The following is a 14,825-nucleotide window of genomic DNA, read 5'->3' as shown; positions in this document are numbered from 1 at the left end:
GTTGTTTTTCAGCTTTCGATGTGGTTTGTGCTGATTCATCGTGTTTGCTCCACGATCGTTTTCGAACTATTTTTCATCACTAATGATGATTGAAAGGGTCAGTTTCATTTCGTTTAAGGTACATACCGCAAATTTTGATTCTTTGTGTTAAATGAATTTCTTTCAATTCGTAAGGTATGATATGACGATCCTCTTCAATTATGACTATGATTTGGTCATCATTAACTTCAGTAGGCCGACTAGAACTTTATTCATCTTTGAAGGAAAAATCTCTAGACCGGAATTTTTTATACCAATTCTGACACGTGCGATATGTTGAGCAGTCAGCACCATAAACCTCACATATTTCTTTGTGAGCCGCAATAGCTTTCTTTCCTTTATGAAAATAAAAAAGTGAAATATGCAGAAAATGTTCGTTTCTGCACTCCATATAAAACTAACCCACAACTAAAAGCTTTAATAAAAATCACGCACTACTTTCTTCTAAAGTTACGTCAATGTGACCAGTATCATGTAACAAACGGCACTAACACTAAGTTATTAGCTCTCTATCAGTAAAAAGCGAAATTACTTAGTTGCCAACTTACTGTACTTATTACACAATTTTCATTTTTTCGGTACTAAAGTGATCTTATTTATTGCAGATTTTTAATTTTTGGAGTTTACTCCTTAAGAATCGATTTGCATATATAAGGGGCCCGGTATGAGAAAAATGTGAGGAGTAAAATCTATCGATGAATGACCTCGTTACGTTTTTGGTTCGCATCTTTCTAATTTGTTAGTGTCAACATACTTATATTGCTGTCATTGTGAAGTTTTAATTTTTATCATTGTGTTCCGCTAAAGTGAACTGAAAGTATTTTCAAATAACTATGGCAGAAAGAGGTGTAGATGATATTGCCGGAATATCTAACAAACACGTGGTTGCAAGGTACGTTATAATTCATGTATTATATGTATGAGCATGTGCAATTTGTATTTATTAAATATTTTAATAATTATCGATGTAGTTCATATAAATATATATTTGAAAACAACACATAAAATTAGATAATCAACCCAATATGAATTATCGAGCGCATCCACATAAAATAGAAAATTTCTAACCTAACCAAAAATTTATTTTTTTGTCGATGTCTATAAATTCTTCCACGTTATTTTATAAATAATTTTTAAATATTAACAACTGTAGTCAATAATTCGATAATATTATCAGAAAAATCGACAATATTTTTTCATTATAATAATGTTTTTATATAATTTTCTTTCGAAAAGTTATTTTTTAGCTTATTTAAATAATTTTCATGTACTATTTATTATTGTATGTAAAAGATTTATTGACATAATTATCTTTTTATAACCATTTTTGTTAATTATTAAGATAATATTATATTTTAAATAAAAAATTAATTATAATGTTAAAAAAATGTTTATAAAAACCTTTTTTTATCAATTTTCTTAAAGTCGGTTAAAATTTTTATAATTATGCATTTATAAATTTTCTAATTTTTTTTTATATTTTTTGACTAGGAAAAAATCTAAACCTCCAAAAACTCCAGCCGAGAGACAGCGAGCTTACAGATTAAAAAAAAATTAATGAAGGAAGCCCAAAATATTCTGGCAATCAACCAATCTTTTCTAAGTTAAATAAAATCTTTTTGCGCCTGGTTAGACTATCGAACTTAAGGAGTAAACTCCAGTCGTGCGTCGGAGCTGACACACACAATTTTTTTTTTCACTAGATACAATTCTAATTATTGAAATATATTGACATCACTTTGTATAGCGAAATTAATCACGAACAAAACTAAGAGATAGTTTTAGTTAGGAGTGTACAAATTATCTACTCATGGCAATAAATTGTTTAAATTATCTCGGATAACGTATATCCGATAATAATAGCAAAGTTACACAACACTTTTTTTTCTTAAATGAATTGTGAAAAAAATGACAAGCCTACTCAACAGAACGCTGGTTTTGGTTGGCAACAGGCGACGCTTTTGATTGGTTCACGTACCTCTATTGGTATGTAAGATCGTTTTACAGTTGATTAGATAACGTATATTAATTTCGTAATGAGCTTGAATGTTGATTCCATTTAAAATTAACTTAACAGCGGATATTCGCTAAAAATTTATGTCCATATTTCCAATAACATCAATATCACCGATAAAACAGAAATAAACGTTTCGATTCGTTCTGTATAACTGTAAGTAATTCAAAGCTTTAAATAATTCCAAATCAGCTGTTGGAGCTCTTTACGAAGATGAGAGTGTCTCCTACTACAGCTGTCTCAAAGGAAAAAAATTTCAAATGAAGATGAAGAACATAGACCGAGAGGGATTGGACCAGTGATTGTCAGCGATTTTTTGATTTTTTCCTTTGAACATACAGAAAAAGTTTTCCAAAAATAAAAAAGGGCCTCCTGGCGCGATTTTCTGAATCCTATTATGTTTATAGAATGATAGTTTATGATCGTCGTCATAGTCCAAGTCTCGCATCCGTATGTGTCTACGGGACGGATTATTGTCTTGTAAATCGTGAGCTTTGACCTTCATGAAAGCCCTTTTAACTTACTGGAGCCATCTAATAAGGGTTTGGAATTAACTTTTGCTGTTAAATCTGCTTCGATTGAGATTTAGAAAAACTTCTTTCTGTGGTAGCTGTACTTACAGGCAAGTCTTCTAATAGCAATGTAAACATTAGAATAGATATCTTCAAGTTCATTTTTAATTATATATTGAACCATCTGACTGGCGTCTTTAATGGAGTTTGGTAAATTAGGTACTAAAAGTTGTAGTTCTCACTGGAGCTCATAAGATTTTATGTCTTTGTTTACACCTAAATCATTACAATACCTTAAAAGCTCGATATTTGGCAAATATTTTAAATTATTTATGTCGATATCCTGTTATGGTTAAAGAATGATAGTTGATGAATAATTGATTTTAAGAAAATTCTTTTGGGAGGAAGGTTCTAAGGGCTAATATATATGAAAATGCAAGAGCATCTTGCCAACTAAACCAATCAAATTTGGTTCAAAACGATCGGAAAAAATGTTGGTAGGACGTCTTTTAGGATGTAACTCTTCCTGGACCTCGGAAAATATTGTGGAAATTTTTCACCCCGAATCCTTGATTTTCTGAGTCTTAAAAGGGCAGTAATAAGTGCAAAAGTGGAAATTACTCGTTAAGAATTACGTTGAATGATTTTTTTATACTTTTGGTAATGAAGCATCATCAGAAAAGACTGTTTACAATTATTTTGCAGAATTTCGTCATGGTCGTACGTCCATCAGTGATGAATGTCGAGAAGATCAGCCAGGCAGGTCAAGCAACTGAATATATGAATAAGAAAAACATCGAATTAATGTCACATTATCCGTATTCACCCGATTTATCGCCTAATGACTTTTTCTTATTTTCCACTATAAAACAAAAGATGCGCGGACTGTGATTTCCATCACCTCAAAAAACTGTTGATGACTTTCTAATTTCTACGATGTCAACTTCCAGAATTGATTTGAGCATATGCAAAAATTTATAGAACTTAAGGGCGAATATTTCTAAAAGCAATAAAACACTTTTTTCCGAACTTGTCCTTTTCTATTTCACTTTTTATGAAAACTTAAAAGGTAATCATCGTATCACCTCGGATTTACTGTTACGAACAAGTCCACGACATGGGCCGTGAAGCCGGTCCTATTTGGTTATAATGAAAGTCTAAAATTTGGCGAAAGCAGAATTCGTTTGCGGTTTGTTTTTATCATAGATTTGGTTACATTGTATCTTTTTTGAACTAATTTCTAGAAATGACTTTCAATTCATTTATTTTTGTTTCTTTACTTTCTAGAATTCTACATATGTCCTTTCTGACATAAAATCGAGCATGTTTAGCGGAATTAGTTAGTTTATAACTGCAAGTTATAATGAACGGAGCGAAATAGAAATCCAACCGGTGAATTTGAACGAATTATATAAGATAGTCAAGTGTTAGTGATAAATTAATTAGTATAAGTTATTTAAGTGCAGTGTACGTAATAAATAATGCAAGAAAATGTGTTACAAAATAAGTAAGTATATGAGTACACTGCTTCGCTTTCCAAGGCTATTGTATACGAATGTGGCTTCACAGATATTGAACAACCATAAAATAGCCCTGACCTGGCCCCGTCCGACTATTATTGTTCGCAAAGCTAAAGGCCGAGTTAAAGGGTAAAAGATTTAACAAATACGGTGCACGAACATTTGAAACGAATTCCAAAGTATTTGGGATGAACTTAATGCTTGCGTGGTGCTGAAAGGAATATCTGCTGGTTATGCTGGACTTAAGCGAATCTTCTCAAATTCTCATTCGTGTATAGCAAATGAAGGAAATATTTGGGACTAGTAACAGCAGAAAAACTTGCCACAAATATAGGGGGCAGTTATTTTTGCTATTTCGATTTCAACCAGTTTGTGCTAGCGGCTTTAACCGCCTCTGAAGAAGCTTTCCAACCTCGTTTTTCGTCACCTTCTTAGGATTCTTCAGATTTTACTCGCCAATTAGATGAACGCCTCCCATTGGGATCCGTTTTTGTTCCAATATTATTGCTGGCTAATCTCCAGAGTAAAAATTGGAAGTAAAAGCTTCTGAAGAGGTAAAGACTTCTTCCTTGCATTATAAAAAGAGTTACTGAATGAATAAACAAGCATTAGAGCTTTTTGAAAAATGTTGGTACAACTAATTTTCATAACACAATCACCTAGCTACTTTAGATTTTTCTAATATCATTTCGTACTTACCAATAAAACCTTTTTTGACTAGTTCTAAAGTAAATCTTCTTGTGATCTTTTCCAATTCATGTTCAGAATACGTTTTAGGATCGATTTTGACGCCGGCTTTACCACCTCCAAAGGGAACATCTACACAAGCGCATTTGAACGTCATCAAAGCCGCTAAAGCTTTAACTTCATCCCTTGATACATCCATGGAGAAACGCATTCCTATAAATAGAACATATAAAAAAATAAGGTTTTTGGGGCCCCTTATATACAATTCCGCATACTCTTTCTTATTAAATTTTTAAAACTGGTAAAATAATTTTAATGTTTTAAGATTATATTCAAATTTATGATATTTTTCACGCTGTTGCGTCCTCGGGCCGAGTATGTCCAAAATAATAGTGTGGTTTGTTCAAGTATCCGGCAAGTATGGTTGGATAACCAACAATAGTTTTTTAGATGGTTTAGATAGTAATTCTTAGATGGTAGGCCATTGAAACCAGTTTCTTTGATTGTTGCCAATTATTAGTTATACTCATTAGTTGTAGGTATAGTGCAAATGATAATGCCCCCAGTGTTTTTTATAACTATTGAATATAATTGTACAAAAAAGTATTCCAGGTATTTGTTCCTAACCTCAAAACTTTCACCTTACCATCGGTTAATACACTCAAAAATATTTTGAATCGCGAATAACTTGAGAAATACGAGGAATTCGAAAAAAAGTGCTGGAGCAAAAAGCGTAAAGTGGAAAATTCTCTACAAAAAAGTATCCCAGATATTTGCTGCTAACCTCAAAATTTTCACCTTAAAATGGGTTTATATACCCAAAAATATTTTGAATCGCGAATAACTCGAAGACAACGAGGAAATCGAAAAAAAGTGCTGGAGCAAAAAGTGTAAAGTGGAAAATTCTCTATAAAAAAGTATCCCAGATATTTGCAGCTAACCTCAAAATTTTCACCTTAAAATGGGTTTATATACCCAAAAATATTTTGAATCGCGAATAATTCGAAGACAACGAGGAAATCGAAAAAAAGTGCTGGAGCAAAGAACGTAGAGTAGAAAATTCTCTACAGATTGGTTTTCAAGTATTTTTTCCTAATCTCAAAAATTCTCACCGTAAAATGGATTCATGTACTCAAAAACATTTTGAATTGCAGATAACTATGAGGATTTCGATACAAAATGCCGGGATAAAAAATGTGGAGCTAAACATTTTGTACAAAAAACGGTTCAATTTTTTCATAGCTTCAATTATGAATTGAACGCTCAAAAATATTTTGAATCGCGAATAACTCGAAAACTTTAAAGTTAGTTTATTTGAAACCAGTGTGTTATACATATAGATGAAAATATTGATAATAACACAAACGACAAATCTCTCGTTGGATTTGCTTGTGGCGAGTGATTAAATATATTCATTGAAAGTTCAAGTGCTTGTGTGGCCAATTTTCCTCTTCATCTCGCAAATTTTCGAAAATTTCCCAAGTACAGCGTAAATTGGCTTGAATTCGCGAGCGGATGCTCCGGCTTGAGGGAGATTTACTCAGATATAGCAGCTCTAACGAAAAAATTACTGCAGACCTTTTTTTAGAAAATATTGTGCTCTACATTTTTTGTTCGGACAGTTTTTTTCGAATTCCTCTTAGATTTCGAGTTATTCGCGTTCCAAAATTCCGAAAACCCGTGCCCGTAATTTTGTTAGGCTTATTCAGTAACCGAAAACCTCTGAGAATCTAGAAAATCAGAAGCGCCCAATTTAAATTCGGGTTTAATCCTATTTTACCTGTACTTTTTACATATATTTTTACATATATTGATTACATATATTAATTTTTGGTAAAGTGCAGTATCATCATTATTCTAAGCCCGGAATATATCTGAATAATACTGAGAAATATCTAATGTATAAATTGTACCGATCCATTTATATAAATAGAAGCACTTGAAAACGATAAAATATTGTTGATTAACCTTTAAATTTATATAAAACACATTAATATGATACGAGTATATGACTGAGTAATTGTAACTATACCAATTTTGACCTTGGATCCAAAATGTTTGAAAACATGTTTATTTTAACTATACAGTTGTGAAATTGAACTAAATATGTACATAAATTAATTATTTGAATATGGAACACCCAACTATTTCTCCTATTGGTTTATTTAACAACAGGACCTCAATAAAATCATATTGCTATCGATGAAAGTGTAATATTATGACGAAGGTTCGTTTTAAACAAGATAATGGCACGACAACACTCAAGCCACCCCCAATATATATTATATATAGGTGCTTCACGCAGGCCTTTCAGGCCCATAGCATGGAAATGATTGCCTTTCATTCTTTCCAATTTTTTGCTTTCGAGTTCCAGTCCTAAATTCCTCTCTCTCTCTCTCTCTCACGTCCTCCATCACCTCTGCTTACCATCTTTTTCTTCGTTTTCCTTTTTTTCTTGTTCCTCCTTATTCTATGTCCATAATTTTATTTGTTGCATTCTCTGTATATGACCCAGCCACTCTATTCTTTTGGATCTTATTATTTCGTTTAATACCTCTTGTCCAAATAAATTCCTTAATTCATTATTTGTTCTTCTCAACCATAATTCTCCCTCCTTTTTACCTCCTGGTATCCTTCTGAGTATTTTTCTTTCCCATATATCCATCTTTTCTTTCTCTGCTTTATTAAGAATCCACTATTGGTCTTATATTGTTTTGTATAGCTGTAGCTACGCCTTTCTGGAGATTTTTTTTGGAACGTTTATTTCCTTTCGTCATCTTCGCTTCCAGATTTTCTCTCTCGTCACCGACGTCTTTGATAACCACCCCAAGATATCATATCTTTGATAACCACCCCAAGATATCATATCTTTGAACTTGTACTACATTCATTGCTTTTACTTCGTTCACTTATATTGACAAACTTCTCATTGTTCTTATTATTTTGTGGTGTTGTCATTATCATGAACTTCAATTGATCTTCGTTGACTGGTAGATTCACTGTCACTGCTGTTTCTATTGTAAGCATTTTTATGTTTCAATTCGAATTTCGCGCTCTAAAAAAGGAATTTTGAGAGGTTAGGTTGGTAACACGGATCGAGACTTGCGTCAGACAGATATAAACACAATAAAAATAAAGTTTTTTTTTTAATTCATTCTAGCCAACCAAGAAAGAAGTTTACTCAATGAAAGCTCGCTTTCCGATGTTGAAAGGATTACTACATTATCTGCTTATGGCAGTAGTTGCGCCATCCATGTTTTTAGAGTCCTTTTCCATGTTTTGTTCAAACCGATTTTACGTACTATCCATTCTAATACAACGTAGTGGATAACAGATCTCCCTATTTTAATCCTGAGTTGGTCTGGAAACATTTTGATATTTTTTGGTTTGTCTTTATCTTCGTTTTTATATGTCATTTTGGACTGGACTGGAATACTAAGATCGTTCATAATGAACTACAAATAGTTTCTGTTCACAGAAATGTAAGCTGAGTAAATTGGCAGTTCATATTCATACCCCATTCTTTGTGTTTTCTCCATATACTCTCAAATTTCTACCTATCGCATTAGCCATAATTTTTTAGACCGTATCTAGTAGCGCTTTCTTATGTATTGGCACCATTATTGCCATTTTCCAAGCTTATGATATTATTTCTTGTTCTCACATACTCCTTACTAAATGATAGATAGATATTCTTGCTCTATTTCGTCTTTTTCAGGGGATTCACCGTTTTTTAGCCCCTTTATTATTTCTAGTATTTCCTTCCTCCATGGAAGCCATCCCCCAACAACATTGTAAAATAAATTTTATGGTACAGTATGAATAAAACGATTCATTTTATTGAACAATAATTTGAACTGTCTCATAAGAAAAGGGGGAAAAAATTGGTACAAGGAAAGGCTCGCGAAAATCTTTTGAAATGCTTGATGTTAACAGGTTCTTCATTATCTTATATAAACTATAGATTCAAAACTGAAAGGTTAAGTTCAACCCATTGGACACGTCTTAAAGGGAGATAGGGTACATCACAAGAACCCAGATTTGCATAGCAAATTTCGTGCTCCGTATTATGACAGAAACAAGATTTATTGGTTAAAAATATTGAAAATGCTGGTATATGATGTTGGAAATGTTACAGAATATGCTCAAAGTTTCCATCTAAAATGGTAATGCATGCAGTTATACCATTGGACCATAGATTGGTGAACTAGAGAATGAGTTGAATGAAACCAAATATTCGATGTGGGTATCTTTCTCGATATAATCTTTACTTCTGCCAATCCATAAATCAGATGCATATTTGCCAGCTCCGTGTTCGTAAAAGGTCTTTCTTTATACCCATTTCAGATTCTCTTGAGCCGCCTTCCAGAGGCTCTACATACGAGTTTTGGCGAGTAAAAAATAGACGTGTTTCAGACAACTGCGTTAGTTACTTTATGTGTCTACCGATATTATAATGTCTTGTGGTTATAATGTGATGGATAATGTCAATATAGTGTAACCTATATATATTTTATTCGATCCCAAGGGTCATTCACCTTATTTTCATCTATGGGATAAGGGTTTTGTGAATTTAAAATGATTGGTTCCATTGGTATAGTTCCAATAAAGTGATGCACAAATCATGACTCCACTCTATCATGATGAAAAATTGCTTCTTCACTAGGCAATCAACAGAAAAGCGAACGCGAGGATGTGGTCGTCTCGCCTCCTTTGACTCGCGTCAAGGTACACAAGCGCACCGTCCACACTCTCGCACACACAATACCTCGTGAAGAGTCTGGATCCGGCTTCGTTCTACGGGTTATTGTACTTGTGATAACCCCTACTTCCCTTGTGTAAGTATATATGGTTTTTGTTGATGAATCGTCTTGATTTTAGGTCTATTCTGATTGAAAATTAGTTTCCGAAATCAATGTCAAATCATATTTTGATAAAGATCGAAAGGTCAAATTAATTTTCAATCAGAAAAGATCTAATACCAAGACGATTTATGAACAAAAACATATAAAAAGGTCTAAGAAATAAGAAGTTAAAGAAAAAAAGTATCTAATTGTTATATAGTTCCTACAACCGCCTTTTTTTCGAATTACGTAAGCAGGAAAATCGATTTTTCAGTTCCAAACATTTTTACGATCATTTCATTAACAGAAAGGGATTGAGAAGCTACAGAAGCAGTTGAAAGCTATGTAATAAAATTAGTTTAAAAATATATTAGGAAACAACATGAACGATTACTTATTACTAATAATTATTTTTTAGTGGCAATAATGTGATAAGCAAGTAACGTTACCACATCCAATATTACGTAATTTTATCTTAAACTATCAAAATTTTGATTTAAATAAAAAGATTATTTAATTATCAGCAGACATAAGAGTCTGAAAACCTAAAAAGGGGAAAACATCATAACAAAATTACCATTATCAATAAGAATAAGCGTTAAAAAAATTTATTTTTTATGTTTTTATGATGAATTTTCACAAAAATTGATATCTGAGGTCAATAACTATGGTTTAATCTTAAATCTGGAGAATCAAATTTAATACACGTGCTTAATATGAGTACATCGCTCGTTTAGATGTAAAATAAGTTCTTTTTAGATATCTCCATATTTATAATTTCTAGTTAGTTCAGAGTGAAATTTCAAACTGCGGATTTTGCTCAAAAAAATATTAGATCCTCTAGTTAGTCTAGACTAGACTAGAGTAACAATTAAAAAATCTTTGTATATTACTGAGTAAACGGTCAAAAATCAAAAGAAACTACAATGCTGAACATTTATTTTTTATTAAAAACCCAGACTCGTTCAATACTCTACTATTTATAAAATGAGAACACTTCAATCGCTAAGAACTTCTTCAGTTAAATAGTTAAATAATTCAATTCACAACTTTGTAAAAAGCTATTTATTAAGCAAAAAAATATAAACAAATAAAGTGGTTTCAATAATCTAACTGCTGTGCTAGTTGGATGTCAAAACTTAATAAGAACTCTTATCCGCGTATATTAATACCACAGCTATAATTAATTATATTTATGATCGTTAGAATCACGTCGATATAAAATAAAAATAAGTAATTTGATACGTTAATGGAACTTCAAGCGTTTAAGGGACATTTGGAGCACTTAACTATGACGTTGGATCTTATTAGGAGCGGTCAGTGTACAATAAATCCAAACTAATACAATAGTAACTAGAGGTTAGGTAGGTAGATTTATGAATCTTCACTGACACATTAATAAAAGACAAACATTAAGTAATCCGAGACGCTACGTTGATAGAAGGTAAAATAAGGGTCACTTTGTATCACTTAACTAGATGATTGATGGTTCCCATCAGGAGTAGTGAGATAATTAACTGCTAGGTCACTGAAAATAGGACTAATGTAACACAGAAGTTCCTGGACGAAATTCGGTTATACACGGATTATACACAACTTGGCAGAATGACATTGTGTAAATCATTGGAAGATTTGGAATTTAGATATGCTAAACTTAACATATCACTCAACAAGTCGTGTGACTAACTAAGAAAGTCATAGTTTTTACTAAAAATCGATTTTATATATCAATTTAATCTCCTTCAAGAGCAATACAATCATTCCAACGCTTCTCTAACTTCTCGATGCCATGCTTGTAGAAGGATTTGTCTTTTGCCTTAATAGGCTTCAGTTTCACCAATTGCTTGTTCATTTGTGCTGAATTTCATACCGGCGAGCATTTTTTTGAGATTAGCGAATAGCCAGTAGTCACTGAGGGCCAGATCTGGACTATACGGTAGATGAGGAAGCAAATCTAAGGGTAATTTTTTCAATTCAACCATCGTCGCCATCGACTTGTGAATAGGTGCGTTGTCGTGGTGAAACATTGATTTTTTTCTTCGACATATGAGGCCTATTTTCCTAAATTTTTGCATTCAAACGATCCAACAACTCTATGTAGTATTCGCTATTGGTTGTCTCCCTTTTAGAAATAGTCTATAAACAATATTCCATGCTTATCCCAATATACTGAAACCATAACCTTCCCAGCTGACTGTTGTGCCTTTGGACGTGTTTCATCGGCTGCAGTCCACTGAGATGATGATCGTTTTGATTTAGGATTGAAGCGATTGATCCATGTTTCATCCAATGCCACATATCGACGTGAAAAATCTGATTTATCACGTGTTAACATGACCAAACACTGCCCTGAATCATCAACTCGTTGTTATTTTCTATCGACTGTGAGTAAACGCGGCACCCACTTTGCAAAAAGCTATCTCATGGTCAAATGTTCATGTTCATGTTCATTACGGCCTCAGCTATCTCACGCTATTCCAATTTACGATTATAAACATTTTGTGGACTTTTCGATTTTTCCTGTAGTAACCACCTTAATTGGACGACCAGAACGTCCCCCATCATCGGTGTTTGTAGGACCACGTTTAAATTCCGCAAACCAATATCTAACAAATGGTTCTTTTCGATGGTGTACAGTCCGGATAAGTTTTAAAGTCATTGCTGAGCTTGTACAGTATTTTTTCCATAAAATCAGAGTGTAACTGTATGGTAGCAATAGAAGAGGACGAGTGTACAGAAGACCTGGAGAAAGATTCGCGCGATGTTGCATAAAAGAAAACATGGCTTTTGGAGAAGGTTCCTGGATGGTTTGTGCGAGCATTTCAATGAAAGCAAATACTGAGTTGGTTTTTATTGAAAGTGATGATGGATTAACAGCGAAGCGATACGTAGAAGCTTGTAGTCCGGACTTAAATCCTATCGAAAATTTATGGGATGATTTTAAGAAAAAAGTTTGGACTAGAAATCATCCACCAGCCACGAAATTGGACCTCAAAACGGCCCTCACTAAAGAATGGTATAGTATCAAACTAGATCGAGTAAAGAAACTTCGATCCATGGAAAAGCGATTGGAAGCTGTTATTCAGGGCAGGTGAAGAAACACTAAATATTGATAGGTTAATTTTAAATAAATTTTGATGAATTTAAGCTTGTACTTTCTTTACTGTTAATTATAATCCTTTTTCATTGTTTAAGATTCCTTTTCGTTTGATATATTTTCTTTGCCAAAAAAATAACTCAATAACAACATAGATCACTCATTATAAAGCTAATACTAGTTGCGTTGAGACCCTAAAATCAGAAAAATAATAGAAGCTCCAGATTTTTGATAGAGACTTTTGACCGCCAGCGTACGATTAAGTCGATTTTTTACTCACAGGTGAATGTTTAAAATATTTATATTATAACATGTAATTTTATTTGTGGTTACTTTCAAGTTTTTTTATTTGTTTACAACTACATTATTGTTTTATATTTCTATATTTTACATCTAATTTATGTAAAGATTCGTTTTATTTATTCATTTTAATCGCTTTGTCTATGAAATTATAATATTTTCTATAGCAATGAAGCATTTTCTCTTTCTCTCCCTTATTTTCTTTACCAACTATTAAGCTTGCAAAAAATCATTTTTATTACTATCAAAAATTTCAAGTATCTGTTAAAACATAATTCAGTTTTTTATCTTCTCAAATATATACATTAAGTTTCATTACTTGGATTTAAATTTTAGAAAATAATTAATTACACACTTGAGTAGGCATAAAGTGGATTAGATTTATTTTGAAGTGTTGGAAGCATTGATCTAAATATCTGATTATAAAATAATTTTGTCCGGAAATATCCACTTGTATAAATATATTTAGAATAGGATTTATAAATTAACTTTTCAATTTCTCGAATGCGAAAAACACAACAAAAGATATATTAATATTCTATCAAACTTTTTCAACAAACCACAAACAAAAATTAATTAGATATTAATAATTTAAAAACAAAGGATGATCTTACAATTCCATCAAATGTAAAAAACAAGTTTCTGTTAGGTATATAATTTCATAAGATAATTATTAGGTACTTGTTACAGGGGTAATGAACTAAAATAGTTTCTAAAAAAAAAATCTTAAGAAAAAAAATTATCTGATGGTAAAACCCGAGTTAAGCATTTTGACAAAGGAGTATATATATATATATATATATATATATATATATATATATATATATATATATATACTATATATATATATATATATATATATATATATATATATATATATATATATACTATACATTCAATCAATAATTGTAGCTGCTCAGATTGAGCTCTGTTGACCCTTATTTTTGTGGTCAACCCACATTTTATCACTACTTATCACATATCTTTGACTATTGTCTCCATTTCTTCTTGTCCTGCATCTGTCCATCAATTTTTTGGTCCTCAAGGCAATCTTTTCCCATTGGGTCTCGATTCTGTAATATTTCTTGTACCCTGTCGTTTATCTATTCTTCTAATGTGTCTATCATACTCAAAGAATACATTTTTGCTTTATTTGTATTGACTATATCCTAGTTTTCTAATATATTATTAATTTCATAATTCATAAGTCCGCTATACTCATTATTTCCAACTTTCACTGGTCCATAAATTTTCCTAATCATTTTCATCTCATTATCCTTAGTTGTTCTTCGTCCATATTTGTTAGTCTCATAATTTCAGCATGTAACTACTTGCTCTGCATTATAATTTTGTATATATTATATGCCCTATATCCCTCATGAATTCTTTGCCTTGTCTCATTCTTTCTGTAATTTTTGTTGCTTATCATGGTTCCTAAGTACTTAAAGGTGTTGACTACTTTGAAGATGAGGTCATTTATCTTTACTTTTTTGTACTAAGTTGGAATTTCTGGAACCGTTGACGATATTCATACTAAACACACTGTTAACACCACCACTATACCAACACTCACAATTACACTGTCTGATGCACATTTCGATAACCAAGTTAACATTCCGAAAGACTAGAGGTAAACTAGTTTACAAAATAACTTCTCTTACAATTTTTTCTAATATGTTCTCAGGACTCTTTCAGTCTTTTGCTAATAGAGTTAAATCATCAACATATGCTTTTATTTTAATGTTAAACATTACCGCTGATAGTCCGTCACCCTACCTTACCCCAGCATTTATTTCAAATTCCTCAGATGGT

At 32.1% G+C, this 14,825-nt stretch overlaps 1 protein-coding gene across 2 annotated transcripts in view; it reads right to left on the bottom strand.

Annotated features, from left to right (window-relative positions):
- Nucleotides 1-14,825, bottom strand: part of LOC130446509 (glutamate dehydrogenase, mitochondrial-like) — a 45,113-nt gene that overhangs the window by 28,352 nt on the left and 1,936 nt on the right. For both annotated transcript variants that reach the window (XM_056782818.1, XM_056782817.1), the window contains exon 2: nucleotides 4,785-4,985. In XM_056782818.1, coding sequence (XP_056638796.1) covers nucleotides 4,785-4,985 — 201 coding nt within the window. The remainder of the gene's footprint in view (nucleotides 1-4,784; nucleotides 4,986-14,825) is intronic.

The sequence above is a fragment of the Diorhabda sublineata genome, chromosome 7 (genome assembly GCF_026230105.1).
Source record: "Diorhabda sublineata isolate icDioSubl1.1 chromosome 7, icDioSubl1.1, whole genome shotgun sequence".
Classification (NCBI taxonomy): domain Eukaryota; kingdom Metazoa; phylum Arthropoda; class Insecta; order Coleoptera; family Chrysomelidae; genus Diorhabda; species Diorhabda sublineata.
Note: the sequence above shows the minus strand (reverse complement) of the source record. Positions and strands in the feature narration are given on the sequence as shown.